Source organism: Anabrus simplex, chromosome 4, assembly GCF_040414725.1.
Source record: "Anabrus simplex isolate iqAnaSimp1 chromosome 4, ASM4041472v1, whole genome shotgun sequence".
NCBI lineage: Eukaryota > Metazoa > Arthropoda > Insecta > Orthoptera > Tettigoniidae > Anabrus > Anabrus simplex.
Genome location: NC_090268.1, coordinates 99,413,628 through 99,440,300, shown reverse-complemented (window position 1 = coordinate 99,440,300; position 26,673 = coordinate 99,413,628). Strand labels below are relative to the sequence as shown.

The window sequence follows — 26,673 nt, the reverse complement described above, 5'->3', positions numbered from 1 at the left end:
TAATAATGTTATTTCATCCTGACACCGGAGATCACTACGATCTCTTGCTAGGTCACGCTACTAATCTTCATGCCTGTAGGACAATAAAGAAAGACGTTAGATGAGATCCGACGAAAGCCTCACCTACAAGACCTTCGTCCGACCTCCTACTACCTATGGTCTCACCACCTGGGCAGCCATAGCCCACTCCAACCCCAACCTCTACCCCTCCTCTCCATTGAACGCCGTACCGTACGCCATGCCCTCCGACTCCCATTACATTTTCATACCTTCAACTTGTATATCTTTCCCGTCCCTAGACTCGACTCCTATGTCCTCATCCACTACCAATGACCTTCCTTCAAGCCCTCAACCGAGACCACCCCTCCCTTATCCAAATCCTACGTGATCCGCATACCCCTTCCCCACACATTATCTAAACTCCTCTTCGTCTTTACCGGTCCTAAACCATGTTTTCCTTCCGTCTCTCACCAAAAAACTAAATTAAAATAAAATTAAAAATGGACAATATGATCCACAAAAACAATTGTTATGGGAAACGTTGTATATAATTTAAATAGATACTTAAAACCAAATATGTATTATATAAAACATGTTGATAAAAATTCAGTTGTAAACACCCCAAACTATGTACTTTAAATAACAATAAAACATTACAGACTGAAAGAAAAAGAAGAACAAATAGGATTAACCAATAGGCCAAACCCCTCACTTCAGCTTTAATCCGCCTGAATCTTCTAGGTGGCCTGCCTTCCCCTTCAGGAAAGGACTGAAAACTTGCTTAAAAGAAAAATAAGTAAGAAATGCTCAATATCCAACCTTCCGACATGACCTTAACCAACAGTCCTGAACACTTCCCAATTTGAAATATTCCTTCAGATCGGAAGGTACGTTGAGGCCATAAAGAAGAGCGATGGGTGGAACGGTGTTTCCTATACGAAGAAACCTGTATATGTCGACGTAGGATATGGAGGTACAGTTTTTGAGTTACAGAAACATTATAAATGAACTACAGTATATGCGGTTGGAATATCATGGTTCGGACGGGATTCTAACCCAGAACTTTGAAGACCAGAACGATAACCATTCAGTCACGAGTCAGACGTTTCCCTGATTGAAAATGATACATTAGTACATATTCGTACCAACACACACAAAACAAAAAACCTTATGACGATTATTTTTAGTCTTAATTATAGATCTCTTGCTGTTAAATCTACAAGACGGCTATCATCCGACACCTATTCGTGCCTATTATATTCTAATATTTAGTTCGTGTACTATATCGTTATCACCATGCTTTCTACCTACCTTTTAATAACGGAGGGGATGCCTGGCCATGACGGGAAAGGCGTGATTGGTTCACCCAGAAACACGTGGGTTCGATTCCCCAGCGTCATGGTGAAACATTTAAGACACGGGATTTCCACTTCCGGAGGTGCTCATTGCCGTACACCAAATATTAGTACCAGGTTAAATCGCGGGGGGGGGGGGGGGGGTAAACATGTCCGGCCGTAGAGCTAAGCACTCATTTCCACCAAGTGCCGAGGTTGTATATAGTGGAAGCCTTTACCTTCAGCCCCTCCAAGGGATTTTTCATGACCTGTACGGAGATTACTTTTTTCCCTTAACACAGTAGGGTACTGAAAAGTAAATTAAAATTAAAATCTTCACGGGCTGCTTTCAGGAAAAGCTGAAAGAAAGTTTGTTTACATTAAAATCAATACCACAGAGAAAGGAGCTGTCGTAAGCAGAATTTGGCTGTTGTGGGTGTAAAAGTGAGGAACAAAGAGAGCTCTCGTCCTCATCTTCCTTTGTACGAGCAGTTAACAAATGGAATTTCGGAATAAATTATAATTTTTCTTCATCCCATGACATAGAGGTTTTGTTTGAAAGGCCGACATGTATGACAAGATAGCCACAGCTGTGTGAATTTATTTGATTGTTTTATGGCCACTGACGGCTCTTTGCGGCCAAAACAAATAAGAGCCCCACCCACGTTCCTTTAACAATGTATTGGTATTTCTGTGAACTTTCAAGTAATTTATCATTTTGTACTCTACATGGTCGGTAAAGGCGTGCTCGGTTCGCCCGGAAGGACGTGGGCTCGAATCCCCGTCAGGAAGTCGTAAAATTTAAGAAACAAGATTTCCACTTCCGGAGGTGCGTATGACCCTGAGGTTCACTCAGCCTACACCAAAAATGAGTACCAGGTTAATTCCTGGGGGCAAAGGCGGCCGGGAGTAGAGCTAACCACTCTACCCCATCACGTGCTGAGGTTAACAATGGTGGAAGCCTTTACCTCCCACTCCTCCAAGGGCCTTCATGGCCTGTACGGAGGTGACTTTGCGTTGCTTTACTCGACATGGTACAAACACTCACACTGGCAATTAATATTAGCAGAGGAGGAAATCATTGAACATAGTGATTTCGTATTGAGAAGATTTCTGTCACTTCTTTGATGTAATTTGACTGGGAGAGTTGGCCGTGCGGTTAGGGGCGCGCAGCTGTGAGTTTGCATCCGGGAGATAGTGGGTTCGAACCCCACTGTCGGCAGACCTGAAGATGGTTTTCCGTAGTTTCCTATTTTCACCTTAATTAAGGCCAAACCGGGCGTGTTGGTAGTGCGCGTAGAGGCGCGCGGCTGTGAGCTTGCAACCGGGAGATAGTAGGTTCGAATCCCACTATCGGCAGCCCTGAAAATGGTTTTCCGTGGTTTCCCATTTTCACACCAGGCAAATGCTGGGGCTGTACCTTAATTAAGGCCACGGCCGCTTCCTTCCAACTCCTAGGCCTTTCCTATCCCATCGTCGCCTTAAGACCTATCTGTGTCGGCGCGACGTAAAGCCCCTAGCAAAAAAAAATTAAGGCCACGGCCGCTTCTTTTCCACTCCCAGGCCTTTCCTGTCCCATCGTCACCATAAAACCCATATGTGTAGGTGCGACGTAAAACAAATACCGATAATAAATGATGTAACTTGAAATTTTAAATATTAGGTATAAGGATTTCAGAAGCACAGGTGCGTGAACTAGTGTGCTAGCGTACTTTTTAATCCACATACCACACTGTAAGCATCCAGTACACCCAATCTAGTGATTTATCATCATTATGGAGAAAAAGTGAATCCCAATAGAAAGCAATACACAAAATAATTACTAAGTGATAATAAGTGACCTTTGCAATACATTACAGCAAGGTTCTTTGTCGTTTTAAATGTCTAGAAAGACTATGGGAAAAGTACATTACCCATAAAAGGCATTACGAAAAGTTACTGAAGAAGTAATATTTCCTAAACCGAGCTCGATAGCTTCAGTCGCTTAAGCGTGGCCAATATCCATTATTCGGGAGATAGCGGGTTCGAACCACACTGTCGGCAGCCCTGAAGGTGAATTTCCGTGGTTTCCGATTTTCACACCAGGCAAATGCTGGGGCTGCACCTTAATTAAGGCCACGGTCGCTTCCTTCCCACTCCTAGCCTTTTCCTGTCTCATCGTCACCATAAGACCAATCTGAGTCAGTGCGACGTAAAGCAAAAAATCCTAACTCTCAAAACTTAGTTTAATTTAATTATTTCTGCTGACTTGCACAGCTGTACTGTAAACAGTGAAATGACAATGACACGTGAAGAGATGAGTATAAGAAAAATATTGTTAAACGAATAGCTAGCTATAGGTGGAGGAAGAGAGGTGGTGAGATGCTAGGAATAGAGTAGGCGTGTTATCATCAATAACGAAACATCAAAATGAGAGGTATCTGAACGAACATGATGAGGGAAATAATGATCGGCACAGGAATGGTGAACTACAGGAACTAGATTTAGCCTAATAGGGAAGATAGGAATATGTGTTGAAAGGTCATCTAAAGAGTAAAAGACATAGAAGAATAAACAACAAGGACAGAATGTTATAACAAGAGAAAACAATCAGAATGGTGCTATATAAGTAAAACTATAAGATAAAAGGTAAATGAGGCGTTTAATTTGGATGTTAATGGAAGTGTACAAGAAGAAATATAAGGAAAATACGGCTTCTTTCATGCAATTAAGTTATGAATGCGGCGCTCTTACAAGAAGACTCAGATTACCAGAATAAAATTAAAATACAAAAATAGAAAATGAGCAAGATGCTGAATATGTAGATTATAAAAACTAACTGCACTCTTATTATTATTAGGCTATTATACCGTGTACAACACAACAGAAGAATGATACAGTATCAACATAGGAGTGCGGTAAGAAAAATGAAGGACCGGGTGAGTTGGCCGTGCGGTTAGGGGCGCGCAGCTGCGAGCTTGCATCCGGGAGATAGTGGGTTCGAGCCCCACTGTCGGCAGCCGTGAAGATGTTTTTTCCGTGGTATTCCATTTTCACACCAGGCTGTACCTTAAATAAGGTCATGGCCGGTTCCTTCCCACTCCTAGCCCTTTCATATCCCATCGTCGCCATAGGACCTATCCGTGTCGGTGCGACGCAAAACCAATAGCAAAATAAAAAAAAATGAAGGAAGGTGAAGACATGTAAAGAGTAATGGAGGTAAGTTCTTCTTCTTTTCTTATAATTGGCTTTACGTGGCCCCGACGCAGGTAGGAAAGGCCTAGGATTGGGTCGAAAGCGGCCGTGTCGTTAAGTATAGTCTCAGCCTATTATTATTATTATTATTATTATTATTATTATTATTATTATTATTATTATTATTATAAACACCATACTTTATACGGGTGGGGGCGGATGAATAACCCCCACGGTATCCCCTGCCTGTCGTAAAATGGGATTAAAACGGACCTCTGGGGCTCCGAAGTTTGGAGCGTGGGTTGGCGACCACGGGGCCATCAGGTGAGTCCTGGCATTGCTTCCACTTACTTGTGCCAGGTTCGTCACTATCATCTATCCTATCCGACCTCCCTTGGTCAACTCTTGTTCTTCTTAGACCCCGACGGTATTACGTATGGAGGCCTACAGTAGGGTATCTTTCATTTTCATGCCCTTCGTGGCCCTCTTTTTCCTTAGCCGATACCTTCATTTTCGAAGTGTCGGACCCCTTCCATTTTTTCTCTCTGATCAGTGTTATATACAGGATGGTTTCTAGTTGTACTTCCTGTTAAAACAATAATCACCACCACCACCACCACCACCACCACCACAGCCATCGCCACCAGAGTTTTTCATGTCGATATCACATGATATGGAGTGTCGAATGGAATTTTTACCGCCCTCAAAATTCCGACTACCTTTGACGGGTTCGAACCAACGTTATTGGTTAACTGGAGTACGGCAATGTATCACTAATCCACGGAGGGAGGTACTCTGATATAATAGTCTGTGTTATATCATTCACGAATGTCTACGTTGTGAAATGCTGCGTAATTTCTCTAACATCATTATTCATAACCGCTCCGAAAGTATGAGTTACTGATCTTTTATTAAGAAATTTACTCTTTGACTTTTCTGAATTTAATTAAAGGCACAAGACGTATTAGAAATTGCATTCCTGGTTACACATAGCCAAGGGGTACGGAGTCCTTATAAGATTAATTATGATGTTATTGTGCGAGTTGGCAAGGAAGGAGATAAAAGCTCTCATACAATTTCTGTGTGAAGGAAACAAGGAGATTGTAGGCATCCTTTGGCAGATATTTCAGCTCCGTGGATCGGGTGCGGTTCTTGTACAGTAAGTTACATTATGGTATGAATTTGCACATGGTTCGTCAATGTCACAGAGGAAACAATTTGAAAAAAATAATGATAATAATGATAATATTTGACACAATTTAGATTGCTTGCGTGCCAATTTCGTAATCCCTTTTTATTCTACCAGATGGTCAAGAAATCGATACTTTGCTGGGCATTTTTTTGCTAGTGGATTTACGTCCCACCAACACGGACAGGTTCTATGGCGACGATGGGATAGGAAAGGGCTAGGAGGGGGAAGGAAGCGGCCGTGGACTTAATTAAGGTACAGCCCCAGCATTTGCATGGTGTGAAAATGGGAAACCACGGAAAACCATCTTCAGAGTTGCCGACAGTGGTATTCGAACCCACTATCTCCCGGATCCTAGCTCACAGCTGCGCGCCCCTAACCGCATGGCCAACTCGCCCAGTGGGCAATTTATTGGTGAGTTTTAAATAATTTAGTCGGGTTAATACCGAAAGTGTCATCAGATTTTTTACATGCCGGTGTCGTAAGGCATGGAGTACTACTACCTAAACGTTTTCATTTCGTCCCTGAAGGGGACGGCGGGCCTCCTAGACGGTAACACCGGCTCTCAGGCTCGGAGATTAGTATTGGAGAAGGAGATATGCAGAAAAGGTGAGAGGGTTGGCGCCCGTGGCCTGTTCTAGGAACTGTCCCGGTATGCGCCTTAGTGCAGGAAAACCATTCTCAGGACAGCCGACGGTTGGGAGCAGCTCACCTCTGTCTCCCGAATACAGAGGTTTAGAGCCACGATAGAGCCGTGGCCACCCCTCCTCTGCTCGGTTGGCCGTCAGAGTATTGTTGGGAGATCAGAAGAATGCACATGCGCGGTGAGGCACGGGGCGATGGGGTTTTCACCAGCAGTGCCAGTGAAGAAATGGTTACCATAGCCACTCCACTACTACCCAGGTGATATTATATTATCTTCTACTACAGCTATTCGCTCTTGTCAGTTGTAATCCAGCAAACTGCAAAGTGTGAGTCAATGTTTTCGTGTAGCAGATAAGAGTAGATAAGAGCCGATCTGTCTGGGCAGAACAGGAAGTTCGTGCTTGCAGGCCACATTCCTCATGCTTGCATTCTTCTCATCTCCACACAGTACAGAGCTGTCGGACCACGGACAGCCGAGACATACTCTGCATCCGCCGGCCCGACATTGAGTGTCGAATGGACGTCTTTCTGTCTTTCAAAAATCCGACAACGTATCTGATCCGTGATTTTGTGATCCGCAGGCCGACATTCAACCTCTGATATACAGAGGGAGCTAAGGTAACAGAAGGGGGGCTATGATAGCGTGTTATGTAGACACTCATGATGGGTGGTGGCTTAGTTACTGGCTTTTTATCCATTCGGCCGTGGATCGATTCCAGACCAATACTACCTGCAAGATTTTGGAAATAAATAGTTATGTCCCGCTGGAGGTCTCGTGGCTGTGCACAGTCACGTAAAACTACGAGCTTGGTTACTTGTTGACACACATTCATAAAATGACCGAGCATAACTTTAGCAAGTAAACCGCTCTCATTCAGTGGTAACTATGTTGGTTACACTCATTCCAAGATCCGGCAATGGACTATCAATATGCCGGCTTTCATCTTCAATTTGTCTTTTATACTGAAGGACTACTTGTGTCCGACTCGTTGGCTGAATGGTCAGCGTACTAGCCTTCGGTTCAGAGGGTCCCGGGTTCGATTCCCGGCCGGGTCGGGGATTTTAATCGCTTCTGATTAATTCTCCTGGCTCGGGGACTGGGTGTTTGTGTCCGTCCCAACACACTCCCATTCATATTCACACAACACACTACACTACCAACCACCACAGAAACACGCAATAGTGATTACATCCCTCCATATAAGGTGGGCGTCAGGAAGGGCATCCGGCCGTAAAACAGGGCCAAATCCACATGTGCGACGCAGTTCGCATCAAAGGCCCCACAGATGTGGGAAAAGCGGTAGTAGAAGAAGAAGAAAGGACTACTTGTAACGAGCAGATTAGCCACGTGTGTTAATGCGCTACGGCCATGGAGCCAAGGTCTACATTCGAGAGACTCATCGGTTCGAATCCTACAATCGGCTCTCCTGAGAATGGTTTTCTGTGGTTTCGTATTTTCACTTCCAGGCAAATGCCAGGACAGTTCCTACACAGGCCACAGCCGATATCTTCCACGTCCTTACCCCATTATGCATTATTTATCTTCATAAGCTCCTCAAATGAAGTTGTGTTAGAAAGAACATCCGGCGGTAAAACATGCCGTATGAATTCATCTCACCTCATCCCCTATCCCGGGACTAAGGGGTAGACAATTTGATCGACTACTTGTGTATGGATGTAGAATACTTGTGGAAGATGACACAATTGATCAGACTCGTAAGCTAACAGCGTTGCGTTCTTTATCTTCACTTCTTCTTTATTCTGTAGCCGAACCACAGTTGTGTTGATCCGTAGTCATAACATGATTTGTGCATTTGCTGTCTTGATCGTGTAATTTCTAACAAGCATTTGGCATTGGCCACTAAGAGATATGTTCAATACAGAGTGGTCGGAACCACCGTGAACCGGGTATATAAGCGTTAGAAGGTTGGTCATACTGATAAATAATTTGAAAATAATAATTCGGTATCTCACGCTGCGGTTATTTTATCAGCTGCTGAAGTTAGCCAATCAGATCTCTTCACCGGTGAATTCAAATGTGCTTTGTAAGGCGGTGTTGCTAAATCTCAACCTGGCTTAAGACTGGCTTGAGAGCACAATCGAACAACAAAAACAACAAAAATTATAATAAATTTGCTCGGGGAGGGATTGAAACACGTACCTCCAAGCGGACCGGATCCCACCGTAGCAAGTACGCTACGATGTCACCGGCTGAAACCCACGGTGTATTTGAGTTGCGTGCAGATTTAGCAACATCGCCCATATAAATTCGCCCGCGAAGTGATCTGCTTGGCAAATTTCAGAAGCTAATAAAACAACGACGGCGCGAGATATGGAATAAATCTTTTCAAATTATTTATCAGTATGACTAATACTTCAGCGCACATCATATTTGAAGAACTAAGAAGAAATCATCATATAGCCATTGAAGGTATAACATTCATCAAACCCGGATCACGTTGTTCCCGACCTCTCTGTATACAGTATTATCAATGTTTGGTATTATAATGCAGTAATTAGAGCAGGGCACCTCAAACGCCCAAAATCTCACGCGTGCAAACCGAGGCGCAGAGGCTTTGTGCACCACGCAACGACCCAAGTTGGGTCGGCTCGGACAAGCGTTTTGTCCTGGAGAGACTCGGCTAAACTCGGCTAAGCTCGGCTCAACTCTGCTCTGATGGTGGAGCGCTGCAGAGCGAGTGAGGAATGGGGGAGACAGGCGGAACGAGAGAGATAGCACTATTGCTCCAAATGGAGGAGTGGGGGTCTGCACTAGTGCTGGGGACGGAGCGGAGCGGAGCAGTTGTTGTGACGTCATCACCCGGTAGTACCGAGTGAACTACCGAGTGAATGTCCTGACGCGGGACGTTTAAACACGTTATAGTTATGGCACTGCGAAGGTATTGCATCCCCCTATTAATACCCTTCTCTCACAACGTACCAACTGTAAATAACTGCATATATATTCACTATAATTGTTATATACGTAACTGCTAGGGAGTAGGAGGTAGTATGTGGAATAAATGTCAGTAACTCGTATAGTTAACTCATTCGAATAGTGAAACAAAGTATGGCGCATACCTACCGAAAGGGTACAAGGGGATTGGAAGTTAACAGAAAAGTAATGTATTAACAATTATTTCGTAAGTTCATGTGATACGGTACACTGTTAATGAGAAGAATAACCTGAATATAAAGATCTTATCAGAATATAATGAAAAACACTGACATAATTTCATCTACAGGATGACAGAAGTAATTACGTAAATGGACGTTGACTAGAATGTCCTTCTTTGCAAATGTGATTACAAAACATATCTGACAACATAGTACTACACGTCCCAATGCCAAACAGCTATCAGTAGAATGCTTCTATAAATACAGTTATTATATGATTATATGATGATATATTATATTATATTATATTATATTATATTATATTATATTATATTATATTATATTATATTATATTATATTATATTATATTATATTATATTATATTATATTATATTTGATGTGCCACCACCCGTCGCGTATCGCGTATGTGCGGCCACAAAATTTGCATTTTGCGTGTTTCCTATTATCAGTGATGTCAAAAAACTGCCAGGCATCCAACGGTTTTCGTGGCATTTGTGGAACAACGTCTGTGAAAATTTCTTTAAATTCCTTTAAATGTTCTAAATATATAACTACTATCTACGAATATGTTTAAATATCACACTAACACCACAAATATAATCTAACAGACTTTACATTATCTACAAAACATAACAAGCGTAGGAAATATATACGTACATTCGAAACACACAGATTGAATACAGGTACTTTCGTACGTGTTTGTGCGCTACACTGTACTCAGGTCCTCCGCGAGTACTCGCAGTTGTAAGCGGAGGGGATCGGTGGTGCGCTCCACCGCTACAACCGGATTACTCATCGGTATTACTCGCTCCGTCCCCACCTCTAGTCTGCACTCTGGTCAAGCTAGCGGAGTCATCTTTTGCATCTTACGCTGCGTAATGTAAGAGGGTCTGCACTCGGAGTGGCCCTGGCTTAGAGTTTAAATAAAAACATGGTAGTTTTATGTGGTTGTTGAGATTCTAACCATTACCGTGGGATTACCAGTTTAACTTGGAATCCAAACCCTAGGTACGTGATTTTACAAATATCAAATTCCCACTTGCAGTGACTGGGAATCGAACCACGGCCACCTTGGAGATAATTCAGTACACTCAGTCATCACGCCCTAAACATTAATATTGTGTGTAAAATAAGCAATCCATCATAGTTCATTCACACTGAACAGTAGTGCGTCTACGCACTAGCCAGTTACAGTAGCTATACAAGAAACAATTTTTGTTTCAGATTAATAATTTAGAGATGCGTACTTTCCGACTCGCCTGCATAACATTAATAAGATTTCACAGCTTGAACATTCGCTAATCATATAATCATTTGTTGAACAAGAAAGGTTCGATCCATGCAGATTAGGACGCCAGTGGATTTCTACATGTTTCCTGATTACAGATCATTTATCACTTACTGAATGTCTTGCCCTTTCCCTTCTACCACTTCAACTGTGTATTGGTAACTCCACGATTCATGTTTTGGAAGAACATAAACACCAGTATAGAAATGTTCAAAAATTCATAATATTAGCTAAAAGCGTAAAATACTGTTTTTAAGTCGAATTATTTTTAACTGTCACACTTCATGAAGCCAATACATCACCGAATCTCTAAGATATACCTGCTGATAGATCGTGAAAAGCGTAGGTATGTTCTGATAGAAAACGGTTGTAATTTACACTGAAGAAAAAACTGGCGATACCCCAACTCCGTAATAAGGATCCGCCACATATTATACTAATCTTACTACTAAATTTATAGCCTACATTATTATCTCCTACCCAAACATTATTAACAAAATCTTCAAGCACTCTATCTATAATGCCATGAACTAGCATTGCCATAGGAAATAATAGGAAAGTAATTACTTCCAAAAATAAAAAAAGGTGTACAAATATTGTAAGTTTCAACAAACTCTACTTATTGGGCATAAAATGTAATAATACTAGAATGCAACTTTCTGCCGTGTGTGTTTTTAATGAATCAACTGTTAACACTTACCAACGAAAGCCAAATATTTGTTATTAGGAGTTGATTCTTCTCGTCCTATAGCAAGACACAACAAAAAGGGAAACAATTGATTGTTAGTTGACATAACGAGACACATGCAGGCGGACGGCTAGCATACACACTTGGACGGGAACCACTGCAGTCACATGGGGCAAGCCCATTGCATCCCCTTCACACACAGGGGTATTCAATTCCGTTAAAATACCTCAATGTGAATGTTAAAATACGTTAGTTATTAGTAGTACTAAAGGGATGTCTTTCCCCTCCTGTAGGGTGGAGCAGACGTCTAGTGGATTAAACCCACAATGAATGTAACGTGGGCAATACTCTAAAACACAATATTTTCTTGATAAAAATTCCTTTAGTTTTGTTTATAAATACGCCCTCAGTTTCTCAACTCTTTGAGTGCTAAATGTTTCCAGACGAACATAGGGTACAGTATCTAAGCTGCATTATTTTCACTATAGTGTACTAGTTACGGATTTAGGTCATTTGTCACATCCCACCGTGTAATTTGATTACGTAGCTAAAATTCTCTTGGCACACATCTTTAGATTTATAGTTGTTTATCAATCTGATACGAACCCCACTGTCGGCAGCCCTGAAGATGGTATTGCGTGGTTTCCCATTTTCACACCAGGCAAATGCTGGGGCTGTACCTTCATTAAGGCCACGGCCGCTTCCTTCCCACTCCTACCCCTCTCCTGACCCATCGTCGTCATAAGACCCATCTGCGTCGGTGCGACGTAAAGTAACTTGTAAAAAAAAAAGTTTATCAATCTAATTCTCTTACTGGGTAAGTGTAAGACAGGGGAAGCTGTCCTTAACTTTGCCAGGGTATCTATCTATCTATCTATCTATCTATCTATCTATCTATCTATCTTTGTACACCCGTTTCCTTGTCTTTGAATGATTTTGCGTTAAATACTATTCAAATTATTCACTATGCCGAATCTTATATCACATGTGCTTAAACCACTAAAATTATCTTCAAAATTATCTTCTTATTCCGGGCTAGAAATCAGTTCAATTAGTTGCTTAGAAAACGGATTACTGAAATATTTAAAAACGTGACTTGCTGTCGGTCATTTTTACACTCTAAGAGAATATTTCTATATCAAACACAGCCACGAGCCGTCTAGGTCCTGATACGAGTAATGTCGCCGCAACCAGCAATAGTTACACGAGTACCGCGGGAGTTGTAATAATAATAATGCTATTTGCTTTACGTCCCACTAACTACTTTTAAGGTCTTCGGAGACGCCGAGGTGCCGGAATTTAGTCCCGCAGGAGTTCTTTTACGTGCCAGTAAATCTACCGACACGGGGCTGTCGTATTTGAGCACCTTCAAATACCACCGGACTGAGCCAGGATCGAACCTGCCAAGTTGGGGTTAGAAGGCCAGCGCCTTAACCGTCTGAGCCACTCAGCCCGCGGGAGTTGGCTACGCGTTTTGTGTCACGCAGCATTCGGGAGTTAGTGGGTTCGAATCCCACTGATTTTCCGTGATTTCCCATTTTTACGTTAGGCAAATGTTTGGGAATGTATCTTATGTAAGGCCGTGGTTCCTTCCTCGCCCTTTTGTCGCCACAAGATCTGACCTGCCCGCGTCGGGGCTACGTAAGACGAATAAAAAGAAAAAGAAAGAAAGAAGGAAAGAAATAAAGAAAGAAAAAAGAAAGAAGAAAAAAGAAAGAAAGCTAAACAACTGTTCTGATAAACAATTTCATCAGCAGCATACGAAAGGTTGAGCATGCTTCTTCATGTCGTTCGTATGGTAGTTGTCAAACAAGCGAAGTTTTGTTACTCAGCGTTCTTGATTTTGTTACTAGTGGCCCTGAGTGTAGCCTTGCATACTGTGGTGTGCGCTGGTGGGCAGACTGAAACGTCAGCACAATTCACTTACACATGTAATGGACATTATTATTATTATTATTATTCTGCACCATGGTCTAGGGTTAGCGAGACTTCTTCTTACCCGGAGGCCCCGAGTTCGATTCGCGGTATTTATCTGAATCTCACTGCTGGTTCGTGGTCCATTCAGCCTACGTAAGAACAATTGGGGAGCTATCTGAGAAAGGCATGTAGAACGGTCGAGAGGATTAGTTACGCTGACCATGATTCATCTCGTAATCAGCAGGTCTTCGGGCTGAACAGACGTCGTTTGTTAGGTCAAGGCCTCTGAGGACTCTACCGCCATGTTCCTTTATTATTATTATTATTACTATTAATATTATTAAAATTAAATGTCATTATCTATCAATATTTCCCTATATGTCACAAAATATACTTTCAGATAAAATGTAGATACAAGCTAAATATCTATTAAATTAACGCCAACAACATAAATTAATTATAGTAGTGGTGGTTTAAAGAAGGGCCACTGGAACCATCTACGCTGTGTTCACGGCATCCATTATGAACTGTTTTCTTAACCGAATTTCCGCTGAAGTCTGCGGATCGGGACGAGATCCTTGATTCGAAAGGTAGTTTTCAAACACTGTGCTAAAATGAGATAAACTGAACTTCGCAGTAATTTTACTTTTATCTTACTCATCCGAACTTCAAAACGACCCTTCACACTACAAGAAAGAAAATAAGAGTAAGTCAAACTGAAATACATTCTTTTTACAAAATGATTTACATTACGTATTCTTATTATTCTTATTCTTATTCTTCTTCTTCTTATTATTATTATCATTTACAATTTACAGGAGTTATTTTACATCCGACTCCTTGGCTGAATGGTCAGCGTTGAAGCCTACGCTTTAGAGGGAGCCGGGTTCGATTCCCAGCCGAGTCGGGGATTTTAATCGCATCTGATTAATTCTTGTGTTTGTTCCAACACTTTTCTCTTCATATTCAGACAACACACTACACTACCAACCGTCACAGATACACGCAATAGTGATTACATCCCTCCATATAGGGTTGGCGTTAGGAAGGGCATCCGGTCGTAAAACGGGCCAAATCCACATGTGCGACACAGTTTGAACCCGCGACCCCGCAAATGTGGGAAAAGCGGTAGAAGAAGAAAAAGGAGTTCTTTTACGTGCCAGTAAATCTACCGTCACGAGGCTTACGGATCTGAGCACCTTCAAATACCACCGGATTGAGCCAGGATCGAACCTGCCAAGTTGGGGTCAGAATGCCAGCGCCTCAACCGTCTGAGCCACTCAGCTCGGTACAAATTGCTTTACGTCGCACCGAAGAATTTATGGCGACGATGGGATAGGAAACAGCTAGGGGTTGGATGGAAGCGCCATGGCCATTATGATGCATTTGGCTGGTGTGAAAATAGGAAAGCGCGTAAAACCATGTTCAGGGCTTCTGACAGAGGAGTTCGAACCCTCTATCTCCCGAATGCAAGCTCACAGGTGCGCGACCCTAATCGTACGGTCAACTTGCTCGGTACCGAAGTACATGTAAGCTATTGTGAATGAATAGAGATTATTAAGACGTAGTCACTTCTTACATCAGGAATAATAATAATAATAATAATAATAATAATAATAATAATAATAATAATAATAATAATAATAATAATGTTTCCACTAAGTAATTGTTTTATGGTTGCCGTGGTGCCGGAATATTTAGCGCAGATGTTATTTTAAATGGCGATAAATCTACCGACACGTGGCTGACTTATTTCAGCACCTGCATATACCACCGGAGTGAGCCAGGATCGAACCTGCCGAGTTGGGGTCAGAAGCCCAGCGCTCTACCGTCTGAGCTACTCAGCCTGGCATCATAAAAAATGTCCCCGGTATACCTTCGATTTCTCTTCATTTTATTACCTTAATCCGCATTTTAAAATCTTTGTCATCTCCCAAATTGGAAATATTTTCTTTTTCATAAGATACTTATCATGGTTTAAATAAAGGCAAATTATTGTTTCAATGAAGCCACCTTGGAGGTTTTGATGTAACTAATACTCTTTTGAATCTTCCAATTGTTTTAAATTTTTGCTTCCTTTCGAAATGAGAGGTGTACATTATTTTTATAATTTTGAGGCTGCAAACACCATTTCAGGCCCTCATATTGTAGAGAAGTACATGAGTAGACCCGTGCTTCTCCCAATAGTAAGACAGAGAATGCCCGTATTTTTAAAAGATAAAATAATTACAAATTTATTCGTGAAAACCAAGTCACAAACTAACGTATTTTCAATATCACTTTGGAGAAGAGCACTAAGTATGCTCTGATATTTGGATGTACATTGTTATTCTTAGAGCTAGTGGTTCCCATCTCCTGGTACTGTATGCACTAAACAGTTGAGCCTTTGGAGGTTGTCAGCAGCCAATCAGCGGGCAGCGATATTGAATGTCTCATATCTCATTCGCCAAGAAGGCCAGTAGCGACTGCAAAAGGAACCAAATCACTTAACACACAATCTCACGCGATGCAACAGGTGGTGAAGTGAGCCTTGCCTCAGACTGAATTCTAAGTGATTCTTAATGGAATCCTCGCAGTTCATATAAGCCCTCCCATAAAAGTGCACCATTTCATTGAAGAAGAAAAGGAATGTACATTATTTGCCTGTAAAACATCGAATACGTTGTTTTAGACGTGAGAAGTGAGTGATTATTGCGGTCGCTACTGACCCAGCATACATTTGCTCGTGGAGATGGCATTTGGCCCATTGCAATCATTTTATAAAGTCACTTACCATATTCAACCATGCGTTTGTGGTCAGAATTTGGTTCTTTTCGTCCTAGAAGAAGGGGAGAGAAATAACATACAAGTCAAGAGGTAAAATGCGCCATCATTTTAACCATGATACTTGAGCTTAGCTCGTGAGGGTATCTGCTCAATACAGGCAGTTCCATCGAAAGCAACAAGGGCTGAGGAGCTGTTCCTTTGGAGACATTCTTTCTTGTCCTTTATGGGTCACTGTACACTATTTAATAATATAATACTTTCCTTAAAATATTTGAACGTATGGGGGATATATCATGGATTAATAAGCAAAATATATTGTCACGTTTTGAGTTTTTGTCATTTTCATAATGTTCTTTTATGTATTATCTCTGGGGATATCCATTGAGTCGTATGAGGTCATTTTTGGTTACTGACATTTCTAAATTATTTTCTTTCCAAGTGTCAAGATAGGAAATTCATTCGGGATATACGCATTCATACAGTTTCAAACAACTTTCTCAGAATATATCTGTAACATATTTGACTTAATATGTTTTGCTCGTGAATCCACATATCTCTCCACGGCGGCCTCAATGAAAGAATGGCGACTTAAGTATTGCCCCAGAATTATCTTCATTTAACTATCGTCATGAACCGAAACAAACTATGCATGACTTATCGTATATTACCAAAAATAAATGCTTTATTATTACAGCCCATAATTAGCATCTTTAGAGAATCAACAAGAAAGAAAATCTCCAAGTGCTATTGCATTCACTTCACCCCCAAGTACCCGTCATTACAATACATTTCACTGAACAATTCAGCTGAAAGAATTAGATTAACAACATATTAATAACAGGACACATACAAATTTAAAATACTACACAATAAAACATACTGCAGAATATCCAAAACATAGCACTGGAATTCTGTAAGAAAGAAACATACCAAGATAATACTCGAAATAATTTCAATTATTATCAACAGTTCAATATCACATTTTCAAAGGAGCATCACCTCAAAGGAGCAATTATAGGAGGGGGATGTCATTTAAAATTAAAATTTGAGGCATTGGGAACTCATTTGGGATAAAATAAAATGCTGCGCTGCGTTGTATTTCATACACATATCACAGAATATAAAACACTTGAAAAAAATATTCTGCTGTCAACCGAACTAGTAAAAAATTGAATAGTGAAATAAACGTGTTTCAGTTGATAAGTAAGAAACATTTTTTTCTTTCACGTAAAATACAGTTGAACTAGTGAACCTCTAACGAATCCCGTCAGAGTAACACGATCCTGTAACTCGGAGGTGGGCCAAAATTGACCTACGATTACATCTGTACTTACAGACTTTGATGAACGTTTTGGCTGGATTACTCCGTTCCCTTGCCTCTAGTGCTATACGGAGGATAGTTGTGTACTTCATCTTAAAACAATAATCACCACCACCACCACCATCCCCACGTCCCACTCCCGACACCACCTCCACAACACCCTACCACCACCACCACCATCACCACCACCACTTCTAATTTCACGCGTCTACTAACACGAATCGCTGACCTCACATGGCAGGTGTTACCTAGTTTTTCTCGGTTAGCAATTTGCTGATACAAGAGGCCAACACCGTAGTCGTCTCATGCGTTCTGCAGAAGTAATTTTGATCTCATTTGATCCTTTACCGAGACTTCGTTTCTTCTGCATAAGTTTTCTAGAAGATTTTACCCACATAGTAGACATATATTTGGTTGTTTTTGCAAAGTATGCTAAAAATCGTCAGTTGTCAGACACGATATCTTCGATATCTTTTATTTACAATCGCATCTTAAATTTTTGTGCTCTTTTCTGATAAATATCGTTAACACAAATTAAATTACAGCTCACTCATATCTGCGCGACATCTACGTGCCAAGATACACCGCACGGTAGCTGAATTTCGACAGCCAAAAGCATAATTTAACTGAACAGCCATCTTGAAATAAGGTCATGCACATTATTTTTCAGCTACTGCGATCACGTCTTGTAAATTCATCTATTTTAAAACTGAAAGATGTTTAGAATCGAGCTGAGCAACTAATTTCTAGCATAGATTCCACTTCATGGTTTCTCTTCCTCCAGTTAGCAGTGGCTCAGACGCTGCCCTCCTGACCCAAATTTCGCAGGTTCGATCCTGTCTTAGACCGGTGGTATTTGAAGGTGCTCAAATTCGCCAGACTCGTGTCGGTAGATTTACTGCCACGTTAAAGATTTCCTGCGGGAAGAAATTCCGGCGCCTCGGCGTCTCAGAAAACCGTCAAAAGTAGTTAGTGGGGTGTAAAGCAATAATATTATTATTACTTAACAGTTCTTGTATATGAAAGAGAACTGAGTGAGTTAGCCGTGCGGTTAGGGGGCGCGCTGCTGTGAGCTTGCATTCGGGAGATAGTTGGTACGAACCCCACTGTAGGTAGCCCGGGAGATATCCGTGGTTTCCCACTTTCATAACAGTTAAATTCTGGGGCTGTACCTTAATTAAGACCAAGGCCACTTTCTTCCCACTCTTAGCCTTTTCCTATCCCATCGTCGCCATAAGGCCATAAGACCTATCTGTGTCGCTTTGACGTAAGGAAAAGAAATACAAAGAAATAGATCTCGGTTTTTCTTTGCAGGCCAATCACTGACACTGTGCTACTTTCTCCCTTTCATAGTCTTTAACTCTCTCTTTGCTCTGCCCATACCGTCCATTGACTCCCTCAAATACATTCATTTTGGCGTTTACATTCTTCTACTAGACTCTGGAATGGTCTACCAAAAACATGTCGTAGTACTCCACTATGTAGATGGCTCCCCACTAAAAATTAATACCACGCACCCCAGAGGTCACTCTTGCATAAAGAAGTGGTGTGTTAATGTGTAAATAAGTAAGTTACTTAAAATCATGTGTGATAAAAGTATATCCACTCCACGAAATTCCCTCCACGTCGTATGCAATAACTAAAGTGGGTTGCACTGCAGTGGTTAGCGACCACAAAACTTCCACATTCTTGTGCCGGGATCCCAACTTTAATATTTCCTGTTTGACTACACTTGATTAACTATTATTCTTTTCCATCGAGAATGACGTAAGATAAGAGAACTTTTGGGAGTTTTTCATTATCACGCCCATCATGACCTGCCCTCTCATTTTCCGATACCTTGATATCTCGAAGGGTTGGACTTCTTCATTTTTCTTCTATTTTTACAGTTAAATAATCCCCTCCAGCGGTATATAGATTTTCTGTGAAGCAAGCAGTGTAAGTGTTACTATGTAACACACATTTGCCTATGTTTGTATGCCATGTCTATGTTGTTCTTGAAGAACTGTAGAATTATAAACCTTTTAACCTTCATATAGTTAAATGTAATATTGCATTTTCCGAAAATAAAACACTACTAGTAGTAATACTATAGATCATTCCATGTTAAGAAAACAGTATTGCTCTTATGACAACAGGGTTGCCATATCGAGTGACTCTGTTCAACACCATCACGAGAAAAGGGCGGCAGGCAAGTTTGTGAAATTCAATACATAAGTTCAAGACAAAAAGCAGAAGAAAGTGAAGTACAAGTTATTTTTATAAACTAAAGAGGGCGGGGGTTTCCAGGGGCTATTTTTGGTTTATACAGAATCAGAGGTAAACTACGGCATATGAAGCGTAAGGCAAATTGGGGGAGAAAATAGTCAAATAATTTTATGGGTTCGAGGATTAAGGGATGCATTTAATTGCATTTAATACATTTCTCCAGGCAATAAAAGATAGAAAGCCGACGCAGCAAATAAACACTGTAGATGACTCTACAAAAGACCACAATATTAATGCTAAAGAAAGAAATCACACACGTAGGCTTATCGCATAACTATCACTTAATACAAGACACTTGTGCACTGATTTAATGCCAAAAAGCACACACGCAACAAATAAATACTGTAGATGACTTCGCTACAGAAGCGAGCTGCCGGCAGTTCACAGAGTGAGGGACTACACGAGGCTTGTACCTTAGCAACATAGAAGGAAAAATTGAAGGAAGGCAACGAAGCGATGGCTGTTCCAGCCATTATGATTCCTCCCTACAAATTTATTTATGAAAAAGGGAAATGTTATACAGTTATTTTAATAACTCAGGGCAAAAATATCTCCTCCTTTTTATCTATCTTTCATAATGCATTACAAATTACGGTATAATTTGCCTTAATCACGAGGAATTATGGGTGTCTCAGAGGAGGCGTGTTCACTCCTTGTAGGTCCATAAAAACAATGCTGTTTTCTTAACGTGGAATGAGCTATAGTGGACCAGTGTCACTGTTTGGTTTAAAAGTGCGGTGCTCGATAATGTGAGAGGGCTGTCAAGGTGATGTGGTAAAGTCGTGCTCGGTTCACCTGGAGATCATGGAGTCGATTTTCCAGAAATACGAGGGTTCAGTTCCCACCGAGCGGAGTGTTTCCCGTGTTAACGCGCTACTGCTATAGAGCTAAGCTCTGTAATCGAGAGGCGAGTGGGTTCGATCCCCACCGTTGACTGTCCTAAGAATGTTTTTTCTGTTGTTTCCCATTTTCACTTCCAAGCAAATATTGGAATAGTTCCTACTGATAGGCCACAGCCGATTCCTTTCACTACTTTGTCCAATTTCTTTCACCATCGTTCATTTCATCTTCATGCCATCTTCAGCATTAGAATTCATTATAAGTACGGCCCCATCCTCAAATACGCGCAAGGTGCCTATAAGGCGTGAACTTGAAGGACCTGCACCAGGCCTTCTCGGAGGCCACATGCCATTACCTCTTCAAATGACGTTGGCGTCAGGAAGGACATCCGGCCATAAAACTTGCCATATAATTTCATCTCACCTCATCCCCGACCCCGTATTTGGAAAACGGGACTATCGGGTAGACATACCTATCCATGGGTTCGATTCCCATAAGGAAGTCGAACAATTTAAGAAATACATATCTGAAGAACCACATGAATCTCAGATTCAGCTAGCCTACGCCAGAAGTAAGTAGAAGGTGTCCGGCTCCTTGGCTAAATTATCAGTGCAGTGCTCTTCGGTTCAGAGGTCCCCGGGTTCGATTCCTGGCCGGGTCGGAAATTTTAGCCTTAAATGGTTAATTCTCTTGGCTCGGGGACTGGGTATTTTGTGCTGTCCCCAACATCCCTGCAACTCACCCACCACACATCACGCTATCCTCCACCACTATAACACGCAGTTACCTACACATGAGAGATGCCGCCCACCCTCTTCGGAGGATCTGCCTTACAAGGGCTGCACCCGGCTAGAAATAGCCACACGAAATTATAATAATTGTTATAGATGCAGGTTAAATAATAGGGTAAAGGCGGCCGGGAATAGAAATAACTAATCCATCCCACTTTGTGGCGAGGCTACGGATAGTGGAAGCCTTTTTCCTTCCACTCTTCCAAGGGCCTGCAAGGCCTCTATGGAGATACTAGAGTGAGAAGGTTTCGAATAATAATAATAATAATAATAATAATAATAATAATAATAATAATAATAATAATAATAATAATAATAATAATAATAATAATAATAATATTGGCTTTAAGTCTCGCTAACTACCTCTATGGATTTGGGAGACGCCAAGGTGCCGGAATTAAGTCGCGTGGGAATTATTTTACGTGTCAGTTAATCTACCAACATGGGGCTGACGTATTTGAGCACCTTCAAATACCACCGGACTGAGCCAGGATCGAACCTTACAAGTTGGAGTCAGAAGGCCAGCGCCTCAGTCGTCTGAGCCACTCAGCCCGGCGGTTTCGACTTCTTCTGTGACCAATATTTTGGTTAAGAAACGATTACTTCAGTCCTCCATCTCCATTCTTAAGCAGTCATAAACAATCAGCTTCGTACGAAATGTTATAATGCTGTATGTCTAATGTCGTGGTAGAACTTTTCCGCGAGAGGCAGAAAGAGTCAGAAAATTGTGGTACGTATTTAAGCCCTCCTCTGCGAACCATGTGACCTTGCCGCGGTGGGGAGGCTTGCGTGTCCCAATGATGCAGATAGCCGAGCCGCAGGTGCAACCATATCGGATGGGTATCTGTTGAGAGACCAGACTAACGAATGGTTCATCGAAAGGGGGGTAGCAGCCTTTCGGTAGTTGCAAGGGCGGCAGTCTAGATGATTGACTGATACGGCCTTGTAATAATACTCAACATGGCTTAGCTGTGTTGATACTGCTACACGGCTGAAAGCAACGGGAAACTACAGCCGTAACTAACTCCCGAGGACATGCAGCTCTCTCTGTATGAATCATGTACTGATGATGGCTTCCTCCCGGGTAAAATATTCCGGAGGTAAACTAGTCCCCCATTCGGATCTCCGGGTGGGGACTACACGAGAGGGGGCGATCATCAGGAAGATGGATACTGACATTCTGCGAGTCGGGGCGTGGAATGTTAGAAGTTTAAATCGTTGTGGTAGATTAGAGAATCTGAAAAGGGAGATGGATAGGCTAAAGTTAGATGTAGTTGGTATAAGTGAAGTACGTTGGCAGGAAGAACAAGATTTTTGGTCAGGCGACTACCGAATTATCAACACAAAATCAAAGAGGGGAAATGCAGGAGTTGGTTTAATAATGAATAAGAAAATAGGGCAGCAGGTAAGCTACTACGACCAGCATAGTGAAAGAATTATTGTCGTCAAGATAGACACCAAACCAATGCCCACCACAATAGTGCAGGTCTATATGCCTACTAGTTCAGCGGATGATGAAGAAATCGAAAGAATATATGAGGAGATAGAAGATTTAATACAATATGTAAAAGGTGACGAGAATCTAATTGTGATGGGAGACTGGAATGCAGTGGTAGGCCAAGGAAGAGAAGGTAGTACAGTAGGAGAATTTGGATTGGGACAAAGGAACGAAAGAGGAAGTCGGCTGGTTGAATTCTGCACTGATCATAATTTAGTCCTTGCCAACACTTGGTTCAAACACTACAAACGACGGCTGCATACGTGGACAAGACCTGGAGACACTGGAAGGTATCAAATAGACTTCATTATGATTAGGCAGAGATTCAGAAACCAGGTGTTGGATTGCAAAACTTTTCCAGGAGCAGACGTGGACTCTGACCACAACTTGTTGGTCATGAAATGCCATCTGAAGTTGAAGAAATTGAAGAAAGGAAAGAATGCAAAAAGATGGGATCTAGACAAGTCGAAAGAAAAGAGTGTGAGGGACTGTTAAAAGGAACATGTTGCACAAGGACTAAATGAAAAGGCTGAAGGAAACACTATAGAGGAAGAGTGGAGAGTCATGAAAAATGAAATCAGTAGGGCTGCTGAAGAAATGTTAGCAAGGAAGAAAATATCAACTAAGAATCAGTGGATAACTCAGGAGATACTAGACCTGATTGATGAACGACGAAAATACAAGAAAGCTGCATCTAACCAGTCTATGGACTGATGACTCAAACAACAACATCATTTAAGCCTTTCCTGGAGTAAATAAAGAGAATTTGTATATTCAATTATTTGAATTATTTAGTTCAATAAGCGTACTGAAATAAATTATTTCGCTAATTACTCGTTACCCTATCTAATAATTTTGGTTTGCTATTTGCTTTACGTCGTACCAACACAGATAGGTCTTATGGCGACGATGGGATAGGGAAGGCCTAGGAATGGGAAGGAAGTGGCGTGGCCTTAATTAAGGTACAGCCCTTCCGAAAGTGGGATTCGAACCCATTATCTCTCGGATGCAAGCTCACAGCTGCGCGACTCTAACCGCACAGCCAACTCGCCCAGTCATAATCTAATAAAGACATAAAGAATAACAGATAAAATTGGAAAAATGTCATAATTAACTTATTACAGTTTGGATGTTTTGATATTTCGTAACGTTTCGGGAATAATTTTCTTTACAAGAAGAAACAATGAAAAGTTTTAATCAATAAGCAATTCAGATGTACAAATGTACGTAACACGCAAGAGTGCCGCAATTTTGTCGTGAAGGTTTCTCAACGCTCCAGGCAAATCACAGATGAAATGTCACCCATTGAACGAAAGAAGGACAGGCTGGTGACTATGGGGCATCTAGATGGATCTACACTAGTGTCCAAAAGTTAAGCATTATCACGAAACGAGGCCATACCGCCTGATAGGAATGTCAGACGGATTGCTGTACAAACGGAAGCTGACTCACGCACCATACGTCACACAACTTGTCCATAAAAGCAGTGTCAGAATGGTTCTGATAGTTACGGTACACTTTTGACTACAAGTAACAAAACTTGGCAATGTCTTCCACAATAAAATAAGCTGTTAATAAGGTGTATGGTTACCCCTAACGGCCACGCATCCTTCGCAGCGACGTGGCATGCTCTCTATCAGATGGTCCCTCTGTGGGTGGGGGTGGTAGAATAACACCCACGGTATCCCCTGCCTGTCGTAAGAGGCGACTAAAAGGGACTCCAAAGGCTCTGAGCTTAGGAGCGTGGGTTGGCGACCACGGGGCCCTCAGCTGAGTCCTGGCATTGCTTCCACTTACTTGTGCCAGGCTCCTCACTTTCATCTATCCTATCCGACCTCCCTTGGTCAACTCTTGTTCTTTTCCGACCCCGAAGCTATTAGGTTTGCGAGGGCTAGGGAGTCTTTCATTTTCACGCCCTTCGTGGCCCTTGTCTTCCTTTGGCCGATATCTTCATTTTTCGAAGTGTCGGACCCCTTCCATATTTTCCCTCTGATTAGTGTTATATAGAGGATGGTTGCCTAGTTGTACTTCCTCTTAAAACAATAATCACCACCACCACCACCACCACCATCTATCAGATGGTCCAACAGCTCTTGTGCCAGTCGATCCCCTTCCTCAGAAATGGCAGTGCGAAGGTCTTGAAGGGTCCTTGGTGGAGGCTGAAGAGATGCAATTCGCCTCCCCAATGCATCCCAGGCATGTTCTATAGGATTCAGATCCGCAGACCTAGCTGTCCAGTCCATGTGATGAATGTCTTCCCCAGCCAGAAATTCATCAACCAGAGCAGCGCGGTGCGGTCAGGCATTATCGTCCATTAAGAGGAAGTCTGGACCAACCACACCGCTGAAGAGTGGAACATGTGGTCTCATTACCTCATCCCTGTATCTCCGAGCGTTAACAGTGTTCCTCGGACCATCTATGAAGATGTGCAGGTCCGTACGTCCATTCAACATGATGCCGCTCGACACCATGACGCCACCACCACCATAGTGGTCCCGTTCCATGGTTGTATCGGCTACTTGGTTCTCTCCAGATTAATGTGCGACGGTAATCGTTCTGCAAACTGACGTGGATTCATCAGTGAAGAGCACATGCCTCCAATCATTCATGGTCCAGTTTCGATGTTCACGGCTCCACAGTAAGCGGGCCCGTCTCTGTGCTGGAGTGAGCGAGACGCACACCGCTGGACTTCGGGCAAACAGCCCTGCTGTTCTGGGCCTCCAGTACACAGTTTGCCGGGAAACAACAACCCCTGAGACGGCTGCAAGCTCCGCCGACAATTGTCTTGCAGGTGCACTCCGATTTTGTCGGGAGGTTAAGGCCAGATATCGGTCATGCTGTGGGGTGGTTACCCTTGGTCGACCTGGTACTGGACTACGACTAACATCTCCTGTGTCTCGAAATCGTCTCCAAAGCCTGAAAATGACACTTTGTGGTACATTCAAGGATACGGCGATTTCGGTCTTTGTCTGGTCTGCGTCCAGGCGGCCTAGTATTCTTCCCTGCAAAACGGGGTCCAAATGGCGTCGTTGTGCCATTATGTTGTCACTTTTACCACGAGGCTACACTCCGCACACTATAACAGGACAAACACGACTGAGGGTATATGGGGCGCAGGCACTGGCTGTGTTTACCTTGCGGTTACGCCGCTAGTCAAAGCAGGGCACACTCCTTTAGTATACAGAGCGAACACGTAAGTTTACTAGGTGCATATGTCGTGCGATTTGCGATCTATTTCCTGTTGCTCTGCTTACTTGTAACTTATGCTTAACTTTTGGACACTAGTGTATAATTGTTTTCACTTCCTTTTACCAGGCTCCTTACTCTCATCTTTTCCGTTCGTTCAAGCTCCCTTTGTGAACTTCATTTGCTTTTTTTCTGATACAGTTTAGAGTATGGCTATATAGTTGCACTTTTACTCTAAACAATAATCACCATCACCGTGGTGACCTTCGGTTCCGTGAGCCTCGGGTTCGATTCCCGGCCAGGCTGTTTGGTTTATTCCTCTGGCTCGCGGACTGGGTGTTAATGTTCGTCTTAATATATGTATAAAATACCACACTACCAACCATCCTAACATAATTATAATAGTGAATGCATCCCTCCACGTACGTTGGAATCAGGATAGGGATTACTTCACGGGTTCCTGCATTCATTCTGAAGCCGAACTGATCTTGTCCCAACTCAGTTTCAACTTTTCTTTCCATTTTTCTGTAAATAATACGTGTTAAATTTTGCAGGCGTGAGTTACTGAACTAATTTTGTGGTAGTTTTCAGACTTGTCGACATCGGCTTTCTTGCGTATAGGTATAAAAC

At 42.2% G+C, this 26,673-nt stretch overlaps 1 protein-coding gene across 1 annotated transcript in view; it reads right to left on the bottom strand.

Moving 5' to 3' along the window:
• LOC136872184 (neuronal acetylcholine receptor subunit alpha-7) overlaps positions 1-26,673 on the bottom strand; it is a 511,170-nt gene that overhangs the window by 400,048 nt on the left and 84,449 nt on the right. The window contains exons 5-6 of the mRNA XM_068227358.1: positions 16,147-16,191; positions 11,469-11,513 (exon numbers count right to left, since the gene is read on the bottom strand). Of these exons, the coding sequence (XP_068083459.1) occupies positions 11,469-11,513; positions 16,147-16,191 (90 nt within the window). The remainder of the gene's footprint in view (positions 1-11,468; positions 11,514-16,146; positions 16,192-26,673) is intronic.